This window comes from Lissotriton helveticus, chromosome 6 (assembly GCF_964261635.1).
Source record: "Lissotriton helveticus chromosome 6, aLisHel1.1, whole genome shotgun sequence".
NCBI lineage: Eukaryota > Metazoa > Chordata > Amphibia > Caudata > Salamandridae > Lissotriton > Lissotriton helveticus.
In genome coordinates, this window is record NC_136067.1 from 898,341,254 (window position 1) to 898,366,965 (window position 25,712).

The 25,712-nt window shown below is 45.2% G+C and overlaps 1 protein-coding gene across 1 annotated transcript in view; it reads left to right on the forward strand.

The window, feature by feature from the left end:
- The window catches only part of LOC144763183 (amine sulfotransferase-like), a 285,977-nt gene that overhangs the window by 183,942 nt on the left and 76,323 nt on the right, over nt 1–25,712 (forward strand). The window contains exon 6 of the mRNA XM_078648531.1: nt 21,431–21,614. Coding sequence (XP_078504657.1) covers nt 21,431–21,614 — 184 coding nt within the window. The remainder of the gene's footprint in view (nt 1–21,430; nt 21,615–25,712) is intronic.

The window sequence follows — 25,712 nt, forward strand, 5'->3', positions numbered from 1 at the left end:
TAGCCCACTGTATAGACGAACCGGGCAGCTTTCCTGTTGACCGCACGGCGGGCTGGTTAACGCCGCTCCTCCCCCGGGGACGGGGTTGTACTCGGCTGACGCTGCATGGGATGGCGGATGGTTGACGCTGGCCGCTCGAGCCAGTGGTTGAAGAGCGGCGGCGTTTTGCAACATAAAGAAATGTTGTGGCAGAGCGGAAAGCATCGCGTTTGGGTTTAAAAGTCTCCCGTGATTGGGAGAGGGGGGACCCAGGGAGAGCCAGGCGCGAGCCGGTCTCTTCCTGGGCAGGTTCGCGCGAGGATCATTACCAGGTGGGGGCTGATTAGCAGAAGGCTTAAAAGGGGAAGTTAGGCGGGCGGTTAGGAACTGCGTGGCGGGAGGCGTGAAGGGAGGTTGTTTTGCGCTCGTGTTCCTACCTTTGTCCTGAGTTATGGAGGAAGCTGCGGAGGTCAGGAGGGCTGTCCAAATCCTTTGTGCGGCAGGGCGCGAGGACTTGTTGATGCCGGGTGTCCCGGCGGAAGCCTGGGTCGGCATGGCCCGCCCCCCTCGCAAGGCTTCGGAGGGCGTCGCCAGGGCTGTGGAGGCGTGTCTATCGCCGGGCCCGGAGGACGAGGAGGACGGCGAGGCGGCCATGCCGGCAGACGGGCCTGGGCTTCTTTTGCCCGCCGTGGAAGCAGAACCCCCGCCGTGTGACCCGGGCGCCCTCCAGCAGGTATGTGCCTTACCGTTTTTCGATGCTGGTGCACGAGGGGCGCCCGGGGGGAGGCGGGGGCGTTCCATGGGCCGGCTGGCTACGTGCACAGGCGGAATGGCACCTGGGAAATCTGTGACATTGCAAGGGGGCCCCAGGCCCAAGCGAGGGCGAAGCTTGGAGCAGAATGGGCGCTTGCACGCCCCGCTACCTGCTGCGGTGCCCCCTGCCCCCCCCCCCCTCAGTGCCGCCTTTGGCAGATGGGGTCTCCCCATATTTATGGCTTAACGGGCAGTGTTATCTGCTTTCCCCGGCATTGCCGGGGCCTGTTCCTGCCCCCCTCCCTTATGTTGGCACTCCTACCACGGTTGACGCCGATGCCAGGCACCCCTGTGCCACGCTGACGTCGCCCCCTCGCCCTGAGGCCCTGCCCCCGGCCCCTGCTGTGGTTTCGGTGGGTGCTGCCCATACCACGCTGCCCCCCCTGGCTAAGGCTGCTTCAACTAGTGCCCTCGGCTCTCTGCCCCCCCCCCCAAATCCTTTGCCTCGGGTGGTAGGGGTTTGCTGCGCAAAGGGGCGCCCCCAGCTACTGGTCTGTCACTGTTCCCGGTCCCCAGGGGTCGTCCAGGTGGGCTTTTGGGTGGCCCTGAGGCTGGGTCGGTGGGTGTCACTGCTCTGGCGTCGGGGGGTGATTGCGGTTCCGCTGTGGGGGGCAATGTTTCTGGGGCTGTTTCTTTGTCTGGCTCGAGCGGCCGCAGTTTTCAATCTGCGCCATCGGCTGGGCGGCTGTTGGCTGTCTCTACGGGCCCGGGAACTGTCCACACGGCTGTTTCCAGTGGTGGGCTTACAGGGGGGCTGTCTGGAGCGGACGGCTCTTCTACAGCTTTCAGTGCACATAGCTTTCAAAACATCGACTGGCAATTTTATGATGGGGGTATTGGTGATGGGGCTATGCCCAGTGGTAGTGCTCAAGTTGATTTTTCTGATGAAGCTTTCGGTGGGAGTTTTCATGATGATGGGTTGGAAGAAGGGGAATTGAGAGACAAGGATGTTGGGCTTTTGGCAGCACGGGCCCAGGGGGGTGGGTTGGGGCAACCCACGGTTTCTCGTGTTTTGCAGGAGTCTCGAGCGGACCTTGCAGGTGTACGAGGGGCAGTGTGGTCTGGACCTTCTCAGAGGGATCGTGGGGCTGTCGCACAGCAGTCGGAGCAGTTACCGCGAGGTAAGAATGGGTGGTGGTCTGTGTGGCAACCTAGGGAGAGTCTCCCTGTTAAAGTTACAAGATCTATTGGTACGGGTGATGGGGTTGTGGTTGAGCGAGTCGCTCTGGCACCGAGGCTTGAGCGGCCTGTATTTTCGAATGTTTCTAATGTGCAAGTTGCAAATGACGTTTCTACAGCGGGGGTGGGCGGGGTGGATGCCACACGTGTCACGGAGGATAGTATCCTACCGAAAAAGTTGCCTTATTCTGGGGTGGGAATGCCTTTGGGGTCTCATTTATCTGAAAAAACGAAGAATTTGATATGGTCTGGGGCATTTGTGGATGTTTTTCGGCTTCTCCATAGGGATGTTCAGGCAAAAGAATGGTCAAAGGAGGAGGAATTAGAATTGGCTCGGAGGCCTCGTGTTCCGAAGTCCATAGAGAACTGGACTTCGGCCTTTCTAATTTATGCCAGCGTTTATTGTCAACGTCATCCTGAGAAAGCAATAGACATGTTTAAATATGCAGATGTCATCCGCAAGGCTCACAGTTATTTTGGCGGCTTTGCTTGGTTGTCCTACGATGACGAATTCAGGGCGCGCATGAGCGCTTTCCCTGAGCGTTCGTGGGGTGAGGTTGACTCCGAGTTATGGTTGCAATGGATGGCATCGGCAAACCCACCTGCTACGACCCACACAGCTAGCGGGCAGCCTGTGTTTTATCGGCCCTTTTCAGCTCGCCCCGCTCAGTCTGGGGCGGGGGTTTGGGGCAGAGGTCAATCAGCCGCCTCTGGCACATGCTGGCATTTTAACAGGGGTTCCTGTAACAGACCTGCTTGCAGGTACAAACATGAGTGTTCGCAGTGTGGAGGGAAGCATGCCCTCACCCAGTGTTTTCCCGGCCAGCGATGGGGTGATCAGGGACGAGGTTCAGGGGGTAGGGGGCAGCAACAACAGTCTGTTTACAAGGGCCCCTACTCCTATTAGGCAGGAGGTTCTCGATCTCTGGCTGGTGGATTATCCAGATTTTGAGGCCGCTAAGATTTTGTCTTGGGGTTTCAAAATTGGGTTTCGGATTGGGTATCAGGGACCCAGGGTGGGCAGGTGGTCGGATAATTTGAAGTCTGCGAAGGAGAGTCCACATGTGGTGCGGAAGAAACTGGATGCAGAGCTTGCGGCTGGTAGGATTGCTGGTCCTTTTGTGAATTGTCCCCTGCCTGACTTGATTGTATCACCCCTGGGCGTGGTGCCCAAGAAGGCGGAAGGGGAGTTTCGTCTTATCCATCACCTGTCCTGGCCCGAGGGTTCATCAATCAATGACTTTATTGATCCAGCTGACTCAACTGTCAATTATGCTTCGGTGGACGATGCCTTACGGCTCGTGCGCACGGCTGGTGTTGGGGCTTTGCTGGCGAAGAGCGACATTCAGTCGGCTTTCCGGCTATTGCCCATTCATCCTTGGGATTTCAGTCTGTTGGGAATGCATTTTGATGGTAGTTTCTACGTGGATCGGGTGTTGCCCATGGGCTGTTCAGTGTCATGCTCCCTTTTTGAAACTTTCAGTACCTTCCTACAGTGGCGATTCACTTTTGTTAGTGGCCACGTGTTGGTCTGTCATTACCTTGATGATTTTCTTTTCATTAGGGAGGGTCGCTCTGGGCAGTGTCAGTCGGCTTTGAACATCTTTCAGGCTCTAGCGGAGGAATTGGGTGTCCCCTTGGCGCCGGACAAGACAGAGGGTCCCTGTACGTCCCTGACTTTCTTGGGGATCGAAATTGATACTCTGTCTATGGTGGCGAGACTGCCTGTGGCTAAAGTGAAGGAAATGTCTGCTTTCATACATCTGGTGTTGGGGGAGCGGAAAGTTGTTTTGAAAACTGTTCAGAAGTTGTTGGGTTACCTCAATTTTGCTTGCCGGGTTGTTCGGGCGGGCAGGACGTTCTGCAGACGTCTGGGTCTGTCCATGTCCGGAGCAAGCCTTCCCCATCATAGGGTGCGCATTACCACCGCTGTGCGTGCCGATTTGACTGTCTGGCTTCGTTTTCTGCAAGAGTTTAATGGCGTGTCCTTGTTTTTTGCGGATGAGGACATGGTGTGGCAAGTACAGTTGTTCACTGATGCGTCAGGGGCTCACGGATTCGGAATATTTTGGGAAGGTCGATGGTGCGCGGCCGGCTGGCCGGCGCACTGGAAGGATCAGGGTCGCAGCATTGCGTTTCTGGAGCTCTTCCCGCTGCTGGTTGCTTTGCACCTATGGGGGGATGAGTTTCAGAATCGCTCAGTCTTGTTTCACGTGGACAATTTGGCTGTAGTACACCTTGTCAATCACCAAAAGGCTCGCGATTTGCGGGTTTTGCGGCTCCTGCGCGCATTCATGCTGCGGTGTCTGCAACTAAATATTGTCTTTAAAGCACGGCATGTTCCTGGTACTTCTAATTGCATTGCTGACTCTTTGTCTCGCTTTCAGTGGTCCGAGTTCCGCAAGTTAGCTCCTGGGGCGGACCTGGAACCAACAGCGATCCCACAGTACGTATGGGACCTGGGGGATTGAGGGTTCACCACTTGGTGGAAAATTCTGTGGCTGAATCCACCAGGCGGGGTTATGTGAAAGCCTGGACTGAGTTTCTGCAGTTTGGTAAGGTTTCGATGGGGCCGTTCAGGGCTGGTTGGTCTGATGAACAATGCATCTTGCAGTTTGTTTTACATTTGGCGGACAAAGGCCTATCGCCCACTACCATTTCGGGCAAATTGGCTGGGGTTTTTTTTTTATGGACAGCTTTGGTGGGGGAGGGATCCGGTTGGGGGGGTGTTGGTTCGTAAATTGTTGAAAGGTTTGGCCAGGCTCCGGGCTGGGGGTCAGCAGCTCCGGCAGCCAGTGACGTTTGAATTGCTCCAGTTGATGTTGCCGGAATTGGAGGTGTGTTGTCATGATGCTTTTGAGTGTGCCAAATTTCGTTTGTGTTTTGTGTGGTTGTTCTTTGGGGCATTTCGGGCATCAGAGTTGCTGGGGTTGCGGGGCAGGGTAGGTATGACCAGCAGTGAGGTGGTGTTGGAAAGTGACAGAGTGCGACTTTGGCTGCGGGCATCCAAAACCGACCAGATGGGGAGGGGTAAGTGGGTGTTCCTTGGTAGGAGTGGTGTCTCTGCATGTTGCCCGGTTGGGGAATGGGAAATGTTTGTGTCCTCTCCGCATTTTCTCCAGGGGTCCATATTTTGTCATGCGGATGGTAGTCCCATAGTTGCATCTCAATTGTTGGCTGTATTACGCAAGGTTTTGTTGCGTTTGGGGAAGGACCCTGTTCAGTTTGGTACCCATTCCTTCAGAATTGGTGCGGCGACGGAGGCCGCTCGGTTGGGGTGGGACTGGTCCCAGATCCGACGCATTGGTCGTTGGCGTTCCAAGTGCTGTGAAAAGTATGTGAGGAAATAGTGCATTTTGGCTTGTCTAACATTTCTTTCTCTCCTAGGTCCCTGGCTATCAGTCGCCGGATGCAAACGAAGGGTGTGGATACTGGGGCACTCTTTTATTAAACGAGCAGCTTTAGCCGCTGCCAGCCAGCTCTGTGGGAGATCACTTGGTCTGAACAGTATGACACATGAAGTCTCATGGCATGGAACAGGGGGAATGCGCTGGGGTGGGCTTTTTCCCGCCTTGGCTGCTTTGGTTTCGCAGTGTTTGGGGGGCCCTCCGGATCTCCTGGTGCTACACTTGGGAGAGAATGACTTGGTTTCTCTCTCTGGGTTGACCTTGTTAAAATTAATGAAGCAGGACCTGGAAATCATCCGAACCACATGGGAGAGCACCATGCTTATATGGACTGAGTTTGTGCCTCGTTTGCAATGGCGTGGGGCACGGACCCATTCTGCCCTGGAAAAGGCTAGAAGGAAAGTGAACAGGACAATGCGCCTTTTTTGTCAACATTGGGGGATATACAGTTTGAACCATTATCATTTAAAAGTCTCTGAACATCATTTATTTTGTGAGGACGGTGTGCATCTCTCAGCTTTGGGCCTCTCTTTTTACCTCCTTGAACTCAGGGACTTGATTAGCAAGGTTCTTCAGGTACAGTTGTGGTGTGCTCCTTCCTTTCCTTTAGGTGGGGCAGGAAAACGCTAAAGGTTTTCCTGGGTGGCGGGTTTTTGTTAGTGGGGGTGGGCAGCCTGGAGCGGGTTGGCCATCCTGAAGGGTAGCGTAGGGTAGGCTAGGGGTAGTAGGCAGGAGTTTGTTCGGGGTTTTGGGATTTAGGTTTCGTAGGCTCACTGTAGAGTTGAAGTATGTAAATAATAAATAAATAATGAATGTGTTTATGAAATTTATGATGCACCTGTCCTAAAATAAAAGTGGCCTTTCTTGCTCCTAAAAGAAGGTGTGGACAATGATTTCTTGCGCGAGGGGGGACCCAGGGAGAGCCAGGCGCGAGCCGGTCTCTTCCTGGGCAGGTTCGCGCGAGGATCATTACCAGGTGGGGGCTGATTAGCAGAAGGCTTAAAAGGGGAAGTTAGGCGGGCGGTTAGGAACTGCGTGGCGGGAGGCGTGAAGGGAGGTTGTTTTGCCCCACCCACCCTCCCTCTTTTTTCTTTTTCTTTATTTATTTATGGGTTTTTTATTTTGCGGTGCTCTAGGCACTGTTTAGTTTAGGTAGGTTTGCCACTGTTAGGAGGGGTGCCTTTGTTCTTTTGGAGGCGGGTTTTTGTTAGTGGGGGTGGGCAGCCTGGAGCGGGTTGGCCATCCTGAAGGGTAGCGTAGGGTAGGCTAGGGGTAGTAGGCAGGAGTTTGTTCGGGGTTTTGGGATTTAGGTTTCGTAGGCTCACTGTAGAGTTGAAGTATGTAAATAATAAATAAATAATGAATGTGTTTATGAAATTTATGATGCACCTGTCCTAAAATAAAAGTGGCCTTTCTTGCTCCTAAAAGAAGGTGTGGACAATGATTTCTTGCGCGAGTTGTTTTCGAAACATTATCGAGTGCCGGAAAGAAGGAAAGAAGGAAACTGTGGTGTACTAAGCAGAGTGGATTCTTGACTTCTGGGCTCGTGAGTAACTCTTCCTAGAAACGCTCCCTACTGCCACACTGATACACCATAGCGCTGCAGCTACCAGGAACAGTAACCTTAACTTTGAAGTACTCTGTTGCGATTTTGTAGCTATAGTCAGCACCAATTTTTTTAAAGAAGCCTGTTTTTTTCTTTTTTTTTGCCAAGACTTTGTTAATTGATTATGCCACCAAAAACAGCGCGTGGGGGAAAAACCAGACCCATTGGGGAAAGCTCAGTTGGTACTCATGCTGCACTAGCTGCTAAACTGGCGCAGGACCAAGTTCAAATCAGTAAGGTCTCAGAAACTGCGGCGCAGTCTGCTCCAAAAATACCACAAATGTTTCAGCCTAATATTGGGAGGAAAGTTGGCGCTACAGGTACTACTGGGCCCGATACTGGCACTATTGGTAATAATGATAAGAGCAATACAGAGGCTGCTACATTTACACTATCGGTGGACCCTGTATTTTGTATGCAATACCCCTCTGTACTTCATGCTGAGATAATGGATAAAACTCCTGAACAGTGTGATGAACTGAATGTGGTTGAAGAGGCCACTCTAGATGATGCAATAGACATAATTGACCCGGCGAGTAGTAAGGATGGGGACTTTTTTTCTCTTTCAGAGCACTCTGATGGTTCAGTTTTGGACGGGGAGTTGGAGGACGACCTTCCACTCGATGCTGGAGGGGCGGATGGTGTCACACCTCGCTCAATGGATGCAAGTAATAGCACATCTGGTGATACTGTTGAGACGATATCTGTAGAGGCGATATCTACAGCTAGGAGGAGAAGGGTTGAGGGGGATGAGGGGCTCACCTCTAGACTCCCTGACTGGGATTTCTCTGCTGAGGAGTTGCCGCTGGATCAATTGAATCTATCTTATCAAGCAACTGGTGGTCTTGCTTTGTAACCAACGGGTCCCGTGTCACTTGAAGCAATCTATAGAGCTATTACCGACCATAGACTTGAGGCACGTGCAGAACATTTAAAGACACACACAGCATGTCGTAAGCTCCAAAATAATGTGCGCCGCCTGACTAAATCCTGCAATGAGTTTACTGACCGCATGACGGAAGCTGAAGGACGTATATCGGCGCTTGAAGACCAAATGACAAGCCAGAGGGAGGAAGTTGCCGACATTAAGTCCGGCAAGGAGGATGTTCATAATAAGCTTGCCGATTTAGAGAATCGGTTGTGGCGCCACGACATGCGTGTTCTTGGTGTTCCTGAAGGCCTTGAAAGTCAGTATGTCCGCAAATTTATAATCGAGCTGTTCGAGGAGGCATTTCCGGACGTTAAGGAATGGAATTGGGCTCATGAAGTCCAACGGGCACACCGTTTTCCATTTCGTCAACGGCCGGCACGGAATGTGCAAGCAGGACAGGTTGTGCACCCTCGGGCCATATTAATCTCACTGAATAACTTTCTGGCAACACAGGTTCTATATGACCTTGCGCGACCGGAAAAAAAGCGATCCGGTAAAGGGATACAATTCTTTGTTCGCCCAGATTATTGCCACTCAACGGTTGAGAAGCGTTGGCAGTTGCGCCAGCTAATTGCACCATCTCAATCCAAGGGCCTACAGGCCTTCCTTCTGCAACCGGCAACGCTTAAGATGGTGAACAAGGGCCAGACTCGCTATTTTTGGGGTAATGAGATGGGGGGGCACGGGGGTTTGGGTGAAAAGGGTAAAAAATCAGTTCATAGCGCCTGCTGTAGGGATTCAAGAGTAATTTTATTTTGTGAATGTTTCAACGACGATCGATTTGATGATGATGATAATGGCTAATAATAATTTACAGATCTGTACATTTAATGTATGTGGCCTGAATAATGTGACGAAGCAGAGACGGGTGATGGAGGAGATACTTAACCCTGATATCATTTGCCTTCAGGAAACCCATATACCCGGGGGGAACCGGAAAGTATTAGCTGAATTGGGATATTCACTGCTAGCCGCATCTAGACAAGTTACAATGAATCGAGGGGTTGCAATTCTGGGACGTCAAGCATTAGCAGTGGCTGGCAAAACTAAGGTGGACAATTTTGGCAGTTGGGCCATTGTAGAATGCATAATTGGAGGTAACAAACGTATAACTTGTACGGTGTATGGCTCCAATCTTGATGAAGTGCAGGTTTTGGATTTTTTACATTTTGAGCTCGCTCTGTGGGATACCCCTTTGGTATTAGTAGGGGATTTTAATATACATGGCAAGCTATTTACTTGGGATCATCAATTTATTAACTATAAAGGTCTGAAACCAAAAGTGTTCTTTGCACTTCATCAATTACTGAGTCAGCATGGCTTGGTTGATGGATGGCCATTGGTTAATCAGGGGGACCCGGGTTTGTACTTTTTTTTCTTTTCCCCATAATAAGTTTGTTCGGTTAGATTATATGTTTGTACCTAGATTTTTAATGGTCCAGGCCAAGATGCAGGTCACACCACGTATAACATCAGATCATGGCCCTGTAGTTATGGACCTTCCGCGTTTTAATTTGGTACGGACACAACGTATTCACTTTCTCTAAAAAATTGTTAATAGAGGATGACTATATATGTCATATTCAACTATGGGCTAAACAATTTCTGGAATATAATAGGGGCACTGCTTCTCAAGCAATGGTCTGGGACTGCTTTAAGGCCGGCATTAGGGGGGAAACGCTCAGCTATGGCTGGACTCAACAGCGTAAAAAGAAAGAAGTAATAGAGAATTTGATTTTAGATTTAAAGACGGCTGAGCGTGAATTAATTTCAGTAATTCGCACTAATAGTGATAGCCAGACTGCCCAGACAAAGGTCGCTTGTTGTAAGGCAAAGATTAATGGTGTCTGGAGTGAGAATATAGCAATCCAGTAAAAAATTTATAAAACTGACCGGTCCGAGTATGGAGAAACCGTGGGCATGTGTCTTGCTCAAAGACTCCGGGGCCGACGTGTCTCAGAGAATTGAGGGGCTGTTGGATAACCAGGGCCGTTTAGTCGCCTCTATAGAGGGTATAATGGAGATATTCTAGCAATATTATAAGGAACTGTATGCTCAAGACGTTGTACCCCAAGTGGTGATTGAACAATACTTCTTAAGTATAGATTTACCCATGGTGGGTGACACGATAAGAGAAGAACTAGAGGCGCCTATCACTAGGATAGAATTACAGTCTGCACTTGAGGACTTGGCATCCGGGAAAACGGCCGGACATGATAAACTACCTCTAGAGGTTTATCGTATTTTGTTTCCGGTAATAAAAGATGATATGTTGGCTACCTTTATTGCGGCCCAGATAGGCAATCCCCCTGCATCTTGGGACGATGCAAATATAGTTGTTTTTAAAAAGAAAGATAAGCCTACTGAACTGGCTGGCTCTTTAAAGGCCTATATCGCTAATAAATGCCGATGCCAAGGTATATTCCAAAATTTTAGCAACCCGGTTAGTGCAAATCGTCCCTTTTTTGGTGTCCCGCCATCACGATGGTTTTTTACCTGGGAGAAGTACCGTCAATCATTTGCATGGAGTTGTGGCCATGCTAGATTATGCTGCAGTGTTCCATAAGAATATTGGTTTAATCTTCCTTGACGCTGAAAAAGCGTTCGATCGCGTCGTATGGCCTTTCTCTGGGCAGTTATGCGTAAAATGGGTTTTGGGCCTCAGTTCGTGCTCGCTCTCCAGACTATGTATAAGCGACCTAGGGCGAAGATCTGCGCGATGGGTCATGAATCTGCTCATGTATATATCACGCGTGGCACAAGGCAAGGATGCCCATGCTCACCGCTATTGTTTGCGATGTATATTGAACCCTTGTTGCGTATTTTTGAAACTTCGCAGACTATACAATAAATGGTGGTGGGGAATCATTGTGTGCGTGTCTTAGCCTATGCTGATGACATAGCAATAGTTACATCTGACCAGGAGCGAGCATTATTGGAAATTGAGCATGTGACTTCTGAGTTTGGAAAATCATCTGGGTATAAATTAAATCTTTCAAAGACCCAGGTCGTTCGCACCCCAGGATTATGCCCCGGCGAGACACGAGTGACAAAAGAGGCCCGATATTTGGGGATTAAGATCAGGATGTCCCTTCAAGAAATTGTTGATGTTAACTGGGCGGATATAGTAGGTTCGGTTAAAAGGCAACTCGAAAAGGTTGAATGTTTACTCTTATCTTTGGTTGGGCGACGGAACGTATTGAAGATGTGCATACTACCTCGGTTACTTTATTTCTTTCGGAGAGTACCACTAGAGTTGTCACACAAGCAATGAAGGTCACTACAATCTATTACCGATAGGTTCATCTGGGGATGGAAGGCGGCCCGGCGGGCTTCAAAATATATGACAGTACCACTCTCTAGAGGGGGGTGGGGAGTGCCTAATTTCATTTTTTATTATTTAGCTTGTCTTTTACAAAATATCGATATTTTGGTAACCGGGGGCGAGATAAGGTCGTTCGAAACCCCCAATATTTATTTATTGTTATTAGGGGATCACTCGCAACATTTATTACCTACATTTTTTTAGCAGAATTATTATAAAAAAACTAGATTTAAGACTGTACTTGCTGCATTTAAAGGACTGAGATGGGTGCGCAAGGTTATGTCTCTTAATAGAATTCATTATTATACCCCACTCGATTCCACAGAACTACTTCCATTAATATTTTGGATGCTAAGATGAGGATATGGCTGGAGAAGGGGATTCAACGAGTTAGGGATGTTTTCAATCGGTGTATCATGTTGTCATTTATGGAGTTAAGGGATAAATATGGAATCTTGCAGAATGATTTTTTTTTAAAATATTTGCAGTTAAGGGACTTTTTTTCCAAACACCCTGAAATTACCCCTATAGTAGTTAATGATTTACTTGATGCTATGTCCAAACATGCCAGGATTGGGATACTGTATGACATTTTTCTTGCAACACAAAGTGACGACATAGCAGCACATGACGCGAAATGGAGTACCAGGTTTAGCAGTGCTGGCTCGTTTGTTCAAGAGTCCATTGATTTAGCTTCCACAGTAATTTTGACTGCCAATCTACGATCCCAGCATTATAAAACTTTATTTAATCTGTATTATACACCTGCCCATATGATAAAGTGGGGTATTGCCCAAGCAGGGAATTGTTTTAGGTGTCATATACCGCTGGCTGACATAGTGAATATATTTTATGACTGCAGTATGTTAGCACCTTTTTTTTTTCATCAATTGAACAGTTTTTGTCGCCTCTCACTAATGTAAATGTTATGGTATCTAAACAGATGTTGCTGCTTGGGGTATGTAGAAATGGTAATGAATGTCAACTGTACTACCCATACAGACTCTTTTTTTTCATGGCTACGGCAGTAGCTCGCTTATGTATCTCATCAATGTGGTTGAAACCGGAGGCACCTTCTTATGAAATGTGGCGAGCGAAGTTTTATAATGCTTTTTATACGGAATTTAATCTTTATCGTCTTTAGTCACTGAAGAAAAAACAATTAGGGATCCAGATTTGGCAGCCTATGATACAGCATATGGAGGATTAATAATTATATCTTGAGTATTTTTGTTTAGCCAATTCAATTTAAATTTTTAGTATTGTCTTGTTTTTTGCTTTGTTTTTCCCACAGCACAATGATTATTTCGTTATTTATGCTAGTTGTGTATTATTTGTGTTAACGCTATGAACTGAACAATAAACACTTAAAAAAAAAAAGATAAATCTATCCCTTCGTGATATGAGTCTTCATATACCATGGCACATGGCGATGACAAGGCAGCATATAAAACACTTCTGTAGTAGGGGATCTCTGTGTATAGTCATAATCTAGTGAATAGTCCCGCCCATGTGCGTGGACCCCGGAGCAATCAAAAATAATCTCTTAAGGTGTCGAAAAATGCAGAACTGCACAGACACTTAGGAGAGAATTAAAGACAGATAATGCAGCCTATATCCACAGGCTACACTGTCCAGTACTTCAACTAGAAATTCCACCAAAAATCCACAAACAGCAAAGCCTGTCCAGATTTCCCTTGCTTTAACAGCAAAAACCCTCTGGAATGATAGAGAGTAAGACATGGACAGACAAGCCCCATAGGCTGCCATTATGTGGGTAAGTGACTCCCCGACCCTCTCTTTACGCTAGTGAACATTAGTGAAGCTCAAAATAAGGCATTTGTTTTTCAGCAGGCATGGAAAATCAACAAACAGATATATTTTAGATTGGATGAGTGACCAGCAAGAGCTGCAACAAACAACAGAAAGCGCAAACCCCAAAACATAAGAAGAGGAGAAAGCACAATGGAGTATATACTGGCAGGCAGAAGCACCAAATGCAGGCCCACACCTGAACACTGAGCACATAAACACAGCAAACAGTCTCAAACCTAGTCTTTAAGAGATGCAAAGAGCTGAACTAACACATATATACAGAAGAGATGGCGGCTAAAAGGGAAAACAGTTTGTGCCAGGGAAAAAGAAGACTGCCAAAGCTAAACTGGAAGTCAGTCACCAAAGAGCTAAACTAAAGTAACAAAACAAAAAGGGTTTAGCATAGTAGAATCTGTGTAGTTTAGAACTATATGGAAAGGAAATGTAGGAATGTGGAATAGGTATGTTGGGGGAGGTTGGGCTTTACTTGCAAAATATCACTAAAGTAATACCAGAAACTTACAGTTTTCAAACAGTTAAGACACATGTCCTTAATAATTGAGAATACATTTGCCAAAATAGAAAAGGGACAAGAACCACACCACTCAACTGTTCTTTAGCTTAAGAAGAAATAACCAAATTGCACCTGCCTTCGGGTAAATCCATTGGATCTTAGTTAAAGAGATAATTGAATGCAAGACCCTTGCAAGGCCACTTCCTTCATCCACAAGTCTCATGCCAGGCACCTAACAAGCACTTTGGTCTATCAACCTCTGATGCAAGATCAGACTCTGAAACTACTGGCTAGCTACTCACATAGACTCAGTGTTTGGCAGATCACTCCATGTGCATTGATGTACTCTATGGAATGCCCCCTCGCTTCAGGCTGGTTATGTGAGATCAGCCAAACTGACTCAGTATACACCATCCACAAGGCTGTAGTATGCTTTTGGATTGTGCACCAGTGGCTAGTGCATCCTAAGCAAGGAGCCCAGTTTATTCACAGAAATTAAAAAAAACATCTCACCAAGTGGCTCTGCCATCTGTGCCTTTCCTACTGGAATCTAACCCCTTCCTTGGATCTTTCAGCACTTAAGTCTTCCCTGTATGAACTATTGTCCATTATCACTTTGCAGGACACTTTGCTCACAGAGATATTTTAAGATGTTTTTGGGGTGTTGGAGGACTTTTAATCACATACCACATTGTTGGTGTTTCATTCCATTACCAGCTGACATAAATCAGCCCCTGTTAATAGACATTGCTTGGGTTGCTGGATAAGGTGCTTATCAAGCATAATTGATGTGACATACTGTATCTTACTTTCAAAACCTTTATCACCTTCAGGAGTAAGCTTTGACTGCTCGTTATTGCCACTATTGGAGAGATACGTTTCTAAAAGAACCGACTCTTAAATAAATTAACTAGTCACTTCTGAAACAGCAATTTTAAACAACAGTATCCTCCACAGATGATGCCAATTAATCACCTGTTTGCCCTGACCCAAAGAAAAGGTCTTACAATATACTTTTCCTTTTACAGAAAAATAGTGTGAGACATTTGAGAAAAAGTAGCAAAGAGATGTCAGAAGATGCAGGGAAGTTATAAACATGCTCAAGGTTGTTTAATGTTTTCATTGGTAGCAACGTTTGGCAAGGCAAGCAAGATATTGCAAAAGAATTTGCGGACAGGAGCTATGATCTCTAGATCTCTGGTGAGGACATGGGCAGGAAAGGGTCCCTCTGGAAGTGAGATTTAATTGAAAGGTCAAGAGGGGTAATAGAGTACACATAGAGCAGGCTGAAATTCAGCAGACACTTTGAGGATGGTTCAAGATTACCACCCATTCGTAAAGAATGACACATGCATCTCAAAACGAAAACATTTTTTTTAACTATTTTTTACAAAGCAATGGGGAATTGCAAACTACAGCAGAAAGCTCAATGGACTTAGCAGCAAACACTGGTTTAAAGACATTTTTATCTGTTCTCCAGCCTCTTACTCTTTGCTGATTCTGCCCACTTACATCCAACTCAACCCTTCATGTTCTACTTTTCAACGTGTCTCCTTCCCAGCTTATTACCTACTCTAACTGCTTCAGCTCCCTCTGGTATCCACCTAATCCCTGAAATATATCATCCTTTTCCCTAGACGCTTTTTGCTGGTTCTGATCCTCTTACATCCACATCTTCCCTCCATATGCTGCTCTTTGCCACTCTTTGCCCCATAGCCTGTTGCCTTATGTCAGCTGTTCTCTTCCTGTACAGCCATCTCTCCCCTTCCAGACTCAATATCTCAGATTTTCTTTAACATTTTTACATGGATTCTGCCCCTATTAACATTACTCTGTTTTGAAATGCTATTATAGGTGGAAGAGTCAGCTCAAGATCCTCATGGAACCTCGATTCCAAAATCAGCTGATCTCTCACATAAAGTGATGTGGCCTTGTAGCTACAACTGCCCACCATGCATCAAGGGGATCCAGGTTTCAATGCTGATCTTGGCTCATCATCCTGTGAATCCAGGAAAATCTCGCTGCTGGGTAAAAATGACTGTAGTCTCCATCAGTGGTGCGGCACTCTTATGTCCATGGCCAATGTTAGTGCTATGTAAAAATGCCAAAAATATGAATGTGGACCCTGCCTGTCACCCAAACTCTCATCTCATCCTACAGGAATTAAAGATGAAACATTAAGCTTTAATGCCACAAAAAATACCCATGTATTTACCCAATTCCACAATGAGAAACTGGAAAATGTGGGATCAACCCTGGCTTCCCTGCTTGACCAAATATTGAGAGCATAGGCCAATGCTTTATTTATGCTGCAGCCCTTGCAGGTAAGAGCGGTGGGGCAGTGGGACCGGGTGGGATTTCAACATACGACCGCAAAGGAAAATGAATTAAATAACTAATTTTCCCTCGTGGTCGTATGTCAAAATCCTCCCCACAGGGCCCCACCGCTGTTACCTGCATGGACTCTGGCTGCTTTATTTCACCAACTTCCATTTTCTTCATTATCACACATCAGAGCAGAGCACATTAAAATACATGCAGTCAGGGTGTGTGCTCTACAATACCTCTTAAGTTTGATGTAATAGACTGTAATTTTGCTACACGTTTAATAAGAATGTAGGCACATATAAATAATTTTATTTCTAGCTTAAACGAATCAAACATTGCTAAAAACACAGCAACACTTGTTGCTGCACAGTGGAAAGCTCTATTCAAAGGTTAACTGATTGTCTTTCTGTTGGTTATTGCTGTATTTAGGTGAATTACAAAATAATTAGGTAACATTAACACTGAGGGGCAGATTTTGAAAACTTTTGCGCTGGTTTAGCATCAGAAAAGTGATGCTAACCAGCACAAATTTGTGTTTTGCTATTTTCTTTCCAGCACAAAACTTGTTTTACGTTGGAAAGTAGCCTGCAAGTAGCACAAAGCAACGCCAAGCACTGCTTTGCGTTACTGTGCCCTGAGGGGGCATGGCATGGGTGGTACATGGGTGTTTTCATTTCTCCGTGCTTTTCTGACTTTCAATGCATGCTGCACTCTGCAGCACATATGCAAAGTGGAAAAAGCTTTGCAGCATGCCTTGCATAGTGTTTTGTCCAGGAAGGGTACCCTTCCTGTACAAAACCTATGCTACACTCATGCACAAACCCTAGCACTGCTGCGCTAAGGTGTGTGCGTGGAGCATGGCAGCTGAAATCAGCACCAGCGCAAGGGAAAGGAGAGGAGAGAGCCTGCTCCCTCCCTGTGGCGCAATGCGTCACAGCCTCGCGGGGGGCTGCGCATCGTTGCACAACTTTTTTGAAAATCTCCACCAGAATGTGCTGCATTATGCAACATAATTTGCCTTTTCATACCACATAAGTTAGTGAATCCTGCCACCAAATTTGGTCCTTTCTTGCCACATTATTCCAGTGGCCCTGCTCTTAGGTCACTATTATCATTATCACAAAGGCAGGGGCAGCAATGTTTTGCAGTTCATGTTTAAAAAATCTAACTTTTACGAAATACATCTCAGTGCCGTGATACAATCCCATGTACTTAGGTAACTTCAATGGCCATTTTATGTGATAATTGATTTATATGCTTAGCTTGGAAAATGATCTGGCATTACAGCCAGAGCCACTGGCTTTAAAGGGAGAGAACTACGTTCAAGCCTCAGCATGATAAAAGGCTGTTGTAAACTATAACGTTTACTGTGGGTAGTTAATGCACTCATCAAGGCAAAGCTTTCAAATGCAGAAAAGGTTACAAACCTTGTCAGAAAACATTTTTCAAAAGAATTATGCTATAAACAAGGGGGCTTACAGAGAAGCAAGAACCATCTTATTTGAACCAAGTTGTCATCACAGCAAGGTCATCAAACGCTCAAAGTCAGTAGTATTTTGATCAGTGAGGGCACAGGGATCTTGATTTTTAGAAAGTCAAAGTAAACATTGCAGGTTATATTGGTTGAATGTTTTTGATGCCTGTCTCCCTTTCGTTTAACCAAGATGATGAGTCATGTTCCTTTCTTTTGTTGTGAGCTCTGCAGGACACCCGGCTTTACATTCACACAGGGATAGTGCAGGCCAGACCGTGAACCGAAGGCAGCCCTGATAATTTTCTCTGACCAGTATTGGGGGGGGGAGGTGGGGCTATGGTGGAAGGCTGTCTGACCCCTGGGAAAGCACTGCATGTCCGTGAAGCTAGACAAGCTTGCTTGCTGCTTTTGTTACTGGGGGCCGACATTGCAGCACTGCTGCAAAACGGTCACGACTTTTCCGGCCTCCCGGGAAAATGCCTGATGCCACCTATGGCCAGTTCGGCCTTGGATGCAGCAATTGGAATTCTGAAACAATTTCAGCCCATGGTTTCAAGGCACTGGGTTGGAGACCCTGTTTCCTTAGGCCATGCAGAGCAGCAGCACTACTGCTTTCTGGGCCTTATAACACTAACATTTTTTGAAAGGCAGTGTAGGGCCCCTTAGTAGTTAACAGGAGCCAGGCCCTGGGCAGCTGCCCACACTGCCCATGCCTAGCGCCGGCCCTGGGGCCTTATTTGTTTGCTGTTTGTGGGCTTTTTTATGGCCATGGTGGGCCAGTTTTTGCTGTTTGTTTCCGAGCTATAGTCGCATATATTGCCTACAGCAAGTACAAATGCATGCAATCTCCCAACCCTTGAAAAACAGCATGGGGCATATTTAACAAAAAATTATGAGTGGAGCAGAGCAAATCACATTGCTGAACTGTGTGACAGGGAAAGGGCAGGATTAAGCTGTACTTAACAATATACAGCACATTCCTGTCATTTTCCAGCTTAGGTGTATAATGTGCTGCCTAGTACCTACGCAGGCATCCTTGCACCATGGTGCAAGGGTGCCTCTGCTGTAAGTAGGATTGTTTTGCTTCCTGCACAAAGACAATCCCAGCTACATTTTCCTCTTTCTTTATGTGCTGCAGAATGCAGACCATAGGAAAGAGGAAAAAACTAGGAGAAATAAACGTATTTCTCCTTGTGACCTGAAGAGGTGTAGAAGTTGTGGTGCATTCCCAGGTCTGCCTCTTATGGTTTGTTTGTTTGTTTGAGATCTATATAGCGCGGCTTATCACCCGTGAGGGTATCCAGGTGTTGTCCATGGGGACAAGGAGATCAAGTGATTTGTCCAGAATTACAGGATGTTGCGCCGTGGCTCAAACCCAGATCCCGAGCTCCCAAGTTGGCACCCTGGTAATTACGCCACATCCTCATAATGGGAATGTGTCAAAATCCAATGGGTGTTGCGTGGGAACACCCACTCACCATCCATGGAAAGCCTCCCAGGGGCACTGTAACAAAACTCAGCAATTTGCAATACTTTGCGATACTCCATCTTTATTAAGCCACTCAGGGCCACGCAAGATGGCCTTGTGTGGCTTGATGGATCACATTTAGTAGTTGCGTCACACATGCTCCCTGTTGTGTGGTGCAAGTGCAACACAGCTACTTTGGTGCAAGTGCAACACAGCTACTTGATAAATAGGGCCCCCATGTCTGTACAAGTTTTAAACTGCCCTGAGTTTTCAAATGTGGACCACTTTTTTAGCTATATGATTTGTTGTTGTGGGTGTTACAGCAGATACTGGGCCCTTTTTGATAAAATTAGTCTCTCAATACTATTATCTCTTCCATATGACTTAGTTCTCCGACACTCACTTGATTTTCCAATGAATCTTGTACTGTGCCACAGAGGGGTTGGATATAGGGGATGAAATATCAGCATATCCAATGAGGATCAGGAATTGGATAACCAATTCACAAATTAGTAATTAGATTTGTGTATATGATTCTCAACACCAGAGCATCTAAATGAAGGATTATCACAGCTAGTCTGAACCTTCAGAAGACATTTAGCCGGACTAAAATCATGCAAACCAATTATTCTGATATGGCAATACAAAACAATAACATTAGTACCTGATGAGCAGATATTTCTCTATTCTGATCTCTCCTTTTCATTAATAAATCAATTGAAATGCACATTCAACTTTAGAAGACAAGTCATGATAAAACAGAGTCTGTGGTTTTAGTTAAAGGTAAAAATGTATCAAAGATATTCAAAAGAGCAGTACATAATTAATAAACATTTAGGATCTAAAGAGTGCAGGACAGTCTAATTAGTTTGGGATTGCCAGAAGTAAAAAGGAGCTTTGGAAAGTTCAGCAAGAAAATGAGTGACAACAGCTCATGGGCAGTGTCCCTTCGAGAAACAGTCCAAGATTGGCTCACATAGTCTATGCGTCAGCCCGAATAAGAGTAAATAGAGTCTGCAACGGTCCCAACGAAAAGATGCAGGAGAAATCAAAGAGCAGACTCTGGGGTCTGTCAGAGAGCCAGTGTCTATACATCAAAGCAATGTATAATATAATCCTCTAGTTCCAGGATGACACCTCCTTGGTCACCTCGTTGTGATCAAAATACTCAGTCCATTGGTCAGCTCTTATAAGATGATTGTCATATGGCATAAAGGAAGGCACATAATGTAGGAAGAGGAGGTACGGATCACGTAAGTTGTCAGATCATCCGGTATATGTAAACTTCCAAACAATTAACCTTTAGCAATAGGCATATGAGTGAGTTCAAGAGGACAGTTTCCAATACCAAAGTATCAACTTTGTTGCAAACAGTCCTTGAAAGTGAGAGAACTCTTCTAGTAAGACAGTTTCGACTCATATTGAAAGTTTAAAAAAACTGTAAGACAAAGCAGAGTAGGAAAAATGCAGAACTATAATAAAGTTAGTTTAAAAAATGCAGAATATAAAGTAATGAAAATATACATTTCAAATGGGAAAGCAATATTCTAAACATCCTTCCAACTTATAAGCACTCAAAATCAGTTATTTATTGGATTGCAAAGATCACATGTAACTATGACACATGACTACATATTCAAGCACTAACATGTAAAATTATTTCAAATCATGAAATATTAATATGGTTTTAAACGTTTTACAATAGTACCTATAAAGAAAATTATTTTCTGACAGTTTCAGGACATTTGCACTAAATATGGCTATGCAGCACCAGTTTTTTTTTCTCATTCGGCGCACAATTTCACATATGCTAATTATGAAATTCAGAATGAAACCCTTTAATAGCAGACCTAAAATCATCTATATCACGTTAAATTTATTGAATTATTTACACATATTACAATTTCAGTGAGGATGATTAGAAATTTCTTAACACGAGTACATCACTTTACCATTTTAATACACAGTGAAATAACAGTCTAAAGCTGGTTACTGAAATATTATCCTAAATTATTCAAATTACAATGATTTCATCTATTCTACAATTTATCTGCATACTTTTACAATGGTAAAGTAAGTTCTCTCACTTTTATTTTTCATCTCTCTTTAACATGAGATTAGTGCACTTATTCATGTGTTACCTGAAATGTCTCAAATCAGTTTATATGTCACCTAAAGATTCATACAGCTTTTCAGCTGTATCGAAGGGCTCTCCTATTTCGGTGTCTGGGTCTATTTTCTGTTCCAGTCCAACCCAGAAAATGGAGTATACAACATGTCATTGTAAATTGTCTCCCTTCTCATGTTTTCTGTGTTTCAAAAGTATGCCTAGATCATTAGCAAATGTTTAATTTTGTGAGATACGGATTGCAGTTTTTGGATAACACACTGGTTTCTATAGAGCACTTGTAATGCAAGTTGAAGACCTACCATATAGTTCAGATTTTGCATGTGTGTTTCGTGGAAGCAGATTATTAGCAGGCTTCCAAATGTAACACGTGTTTGAGGTTGCAATTTATAAATGATGAAGTAAACTGAGTACTGTTCCAGCAATGCAAATCCACTACTGATACAGTAATTAATCATTTTAGGATCTGCGAGGTGCTGTACTGAAGATATGTAATTTTGTGGGGAAATCGTTGGATGACAAAACGGTTGATGCCATTGTGGAAAGAGCAACATTTAAGACCATGAAAACAGATCCGCTGGCAAATTATGAGAACATGGGGAATGAGCTGTCAGAAACCCCGAAAAAACTTACTTTTCTTCGCAAAGGTAATGCTTTGAGTAAGCAACTAACAAGTTTGATGTTTGTTATTTATTCAATAGAAGATCAAACTGGCACTTCACAGTTGGACAATCCTTTAAGAGCTTTTTTTTACAAAAGAGCAGAAGGCTAGCAAAACAGAATGTAAATGATGAAGGAATAAACATTACAAGATAGCTACCAATAATACATATCCCAAAATATAAAAGCAGTAGCGAGAGGTCGCACCTTAAAATGTGATAGCATTTTGCATTTTTCAAAGAACGGAAAGACAGGAGAAAGGAGGAAAAGTAGGAGAAGAACAGAAAAATAAAAAGAAAGAAAGTAAAAGAATTAAGAAAAAAGGGGGAGAAAGAAGCGAAAAAAGAAAGAAAGAGATGAGAAGACCTCATCAAATACCATATAAAGATTACCAAAATACATTATTATATCATTTACATGAAACATACCCAACCATGGCTACCAAAGTAAAATAAAATAAAAGGAAACATTGTTTGTGGTGGGTAAACAAATGAAGAGTCCTTATTACGAAGTGCAGACGAGGATAAATAATTGGTGAGTGGAGACCACAAGGCTTCTTTTCGAATCATTTGCTGAGATGAGCTGACAAAAGCTCTATCCAGTCTGTGGTGGTAATAGAGGAGATTCCACCAAGCAGAATAGGAAACCTTAGGGGCATCTTTCCAATTAGAAGTTATTACCTGAAAAGCAATAGCAATGAACATATCCACAAAGATACCAACCTTGCGGGAACCAATCCATATTACAGAGTTACTTCCAAGGAATATAGAATGTATGTCAAAAGGAAAATTTGTAGAACAGATGGAAGATATAGATTCACATACTTTTGTCCAAAAGTGGGAAATATTGGGACAGTGAAAAAAGGAGTGCATTAACGAGCCAGGGTTGTGTTGACATGACCAACAGTTCGGGGATAATTCTACATTATATTTGGAAAGAAATAAAGGGGTAAAGAACAATCTTTGGTAAAAATAATAAAGGGTCTGAGTGGTGCTAGCATTGCAGGAGGTATGGTGTATGCAAGCCCATATAGAATTCCATGTGTGAATTGAAAGGGTACACTGCAGGTCAGATTCCCATAAAAGTTAAACTTTAGTCTTGGGACGATTAAGAGAGGAGAAATGGAGATATATATATATATATATATATATATATATATATATATATATATATATATGTGTGTGAGGCTCGAATAGAAGGAGAAGTAGGTAGGGGTTCAAATATGGAGTCTGAAGAAGATGGGGGAGATCCAGAGAGAATTGATCAATTGAAAGCATTCTCAAATATTCATATCTAAGTAATGAGGAGACTGGTACATGAAACTTTAGCTGTACCTCTTGGAGAGTGAGGAAAAGAGAATCTTTAAGTAAATGTTTAACAAGTAATATTCCTTTAATGGCCCATTGGTTCCAATCAATGGTACAAGTTGATAATTTAATGAGTCTGTTATGCCACAGATGTGAGTCTAAAAATACTTGTAGAGGTGACTGGGATTTGCATTTAACTGGGTGAAAGTTAGAAATAAAGTGTGAAATTGTTGGGTGATTAAAAGAACAAGGAGGATTAGCCAAAATGGAAAAAGGAAAAGGATGAATTAGCGACTCCTTTAAACTGTGCCAAACAGAAGTAGGGTCCCTTCAGGGGAAGATACATATGTTAATACCTGAGCAGTTAAAAAGGAAGAATGATATTGGCGAAAATTAGGGAAGTGTACACCACCCCGGTCTTTAGGAGCAGATAAGAGGGCTAAAGAAATTCGGGCCTTCCGTCCATTCCAGAGAAATTTACGCAGAGTCCCATTCAGTGTCCTGAAAAACTTTAAAGGAAGTCTGACTAGTAACATGGACAAATAGAAATTAATTACGGGAAGCATCATCATTTTGATGGTGTTCAATCTACCCCACCTTGATAGGAAAAAGGGAAGCCTTTTGCTTGTCATACTATTAACTATTAAGAGAGCCTCATCCAAATTAGGTTGGATAGTTTTTGCAGTAGAAGAGGAGTATTTAATCCCCAAGCAGGTAATACTACTAGTGTTCCACTTAAGAGCAAACCCGTCAAACATGCTCTTTAAACAATATTTATTCAATGAAAGAACTTCAGATATGGAGAAATTTAGTTTGTACTCAGATAAGGAGGCAGAAATAGAAAGAAGATCCGAGAATGCAGGCCGAGAAATAGATGGATCCGAAATTTATAGCATAATATCGTCTGCATAAGCCGTATATTTAATTTCAATTGCCTTATACTTAAAGCCTCGGAAGGAAGGCGAATGATGCAAAGAATGTAAAAAAGGTTCAAGGGAAAGAATAAAAAGCAAAGGAGAAAGAGGACATCCTTGACGGGTACCCTGTTGTAAAGGAAAATAAGACGATTGAGAGCCATTGGCAAAAACTGAGGTTGTAGGCGAGGAATATAGCTGATCAGAGATAAGATAGAGGGTCCAAAACCATGCCATTTGAGAGCACGCATAATAAAATGCCAATGAACCCGGTCAAAAGCTTTCTCTGCATCTAAAGTTATGGCAGCGATAGGTTAAGAACTCTTACATGCTAAATGAATAATATTTGGGCAAATTCGGGAGTTATCAGCTATTGTCCTCCCCTTGACAAACCCCGAATGCTCAGGACTAATCGACTCTAGAAGAACTTGGTTAATATGGAGGGCTGGTCATTTGGCAACAATTTTACAATCTAAATTAATCAAAGAAATGGGGCGATAATTAGTAAAAAGGGAAGCGTTTTTTAGGAATTAAACAGATCATAGCCTCAAAAAAAGAACCTCGAGCTTTCTTGCAGGAAACAAAGTGTTGAAATAAAGATAGAAGACGGAGCAAAAGAATATGGGAAATACAGGAGTACAATTCTGCAGTAAAGCCATCAGGGCCAGGAGCTTTATCATTAGGTAACTTAGATAAAGCGGATTTAATCTCAGAAAGCGATATGCCACTTTCCAATATAGAACAATCTGCAAGTGGGGAAGAGCGAGGGGGTAATGCATCAAAATTTGAGTCCAATGCAGCATTAGAAGGAGAGGATTCGGGGGTGTATAGGGTCTTATAAAAATCTGTGAAATATTGTAATATTTCGAAAAGGGCGGAGCTTGCCAGCGTCGATGGCGGACGCATAAGAGAGGAGCTCCGCACCACTACCCTTAACATCCTGCTAACTATCCTGTTTCAACGGAGTCTGTAGGCATCTAACGGAGGCATTGTCCAACTGAACCCTAGCGGAGGACTCTGCGACGAACTGGGCCGCGATCCCCGAGCTCGATTTTGAAGCCTCCCGGTGTGCGTAGCTGTACGTGCGGCCGGAGTACATTGAGGAGCACCGGTCCCTACGAAGAAGCGTCTCTGCCTGGAGCTGGAATTGGAGGCCCTGTGGGGAGTCACCCGCCGCCGCACCGAGTGAGAGTGGAGGCGCACTTGAGGGGAGACCGGACGGGGCTCTGACGCAGGCGCCCTGCGGTGCCGGGAAGGAGCGTCCCGCCCGACCGGACCCCCCCCCTGAGACTTCGGCACTGGCGGTGGGGTGGGCCTGGACCCTCCGCCCCCACTTTCCCACTGAGCCCTGACTCTTACATCGCTGCAGTGTGAACTGCCTGTCGCTCGTGTGGCTGTTACTTTGGGGGTGCACCCTTCTACATCTCCCGGGGTGCACCCTTCTACATCTCCCTGGGCGCCCCCCCTACTCGCTATTGGCACCGGAGCTCCTGCCTGAGCCCAGACTTGGAGGGTCGGACTGTCTTGTGGTCTACTGGGAGAGCGGGACACTAGCCCTTGGAATTGCAGGAAGGAGAGCCACTCGACAGCGTATTGAAGCCCGGCCCTTCCCCCCCTACCCGCGCCATTTTGTGGTGCAGAGACTGGCCCAGCCCACTCGCAGCTTTGAGATTCACGGGGGACTGCGTGGACCCTCCGGGTCTCGCTGTTGTTGGAGGGGACCTGCTGTGGCTGTATATGACTGCTCGGCCCCTCTGTGTTACAAAGCGCTGTCAAGCCCGGTGAGTGAGAGCTGAAAATACTGGCGCCCACTACTACAGAGAGCGGGGACCCATAAACCTGCGTCACCATCGTACTTACCCCA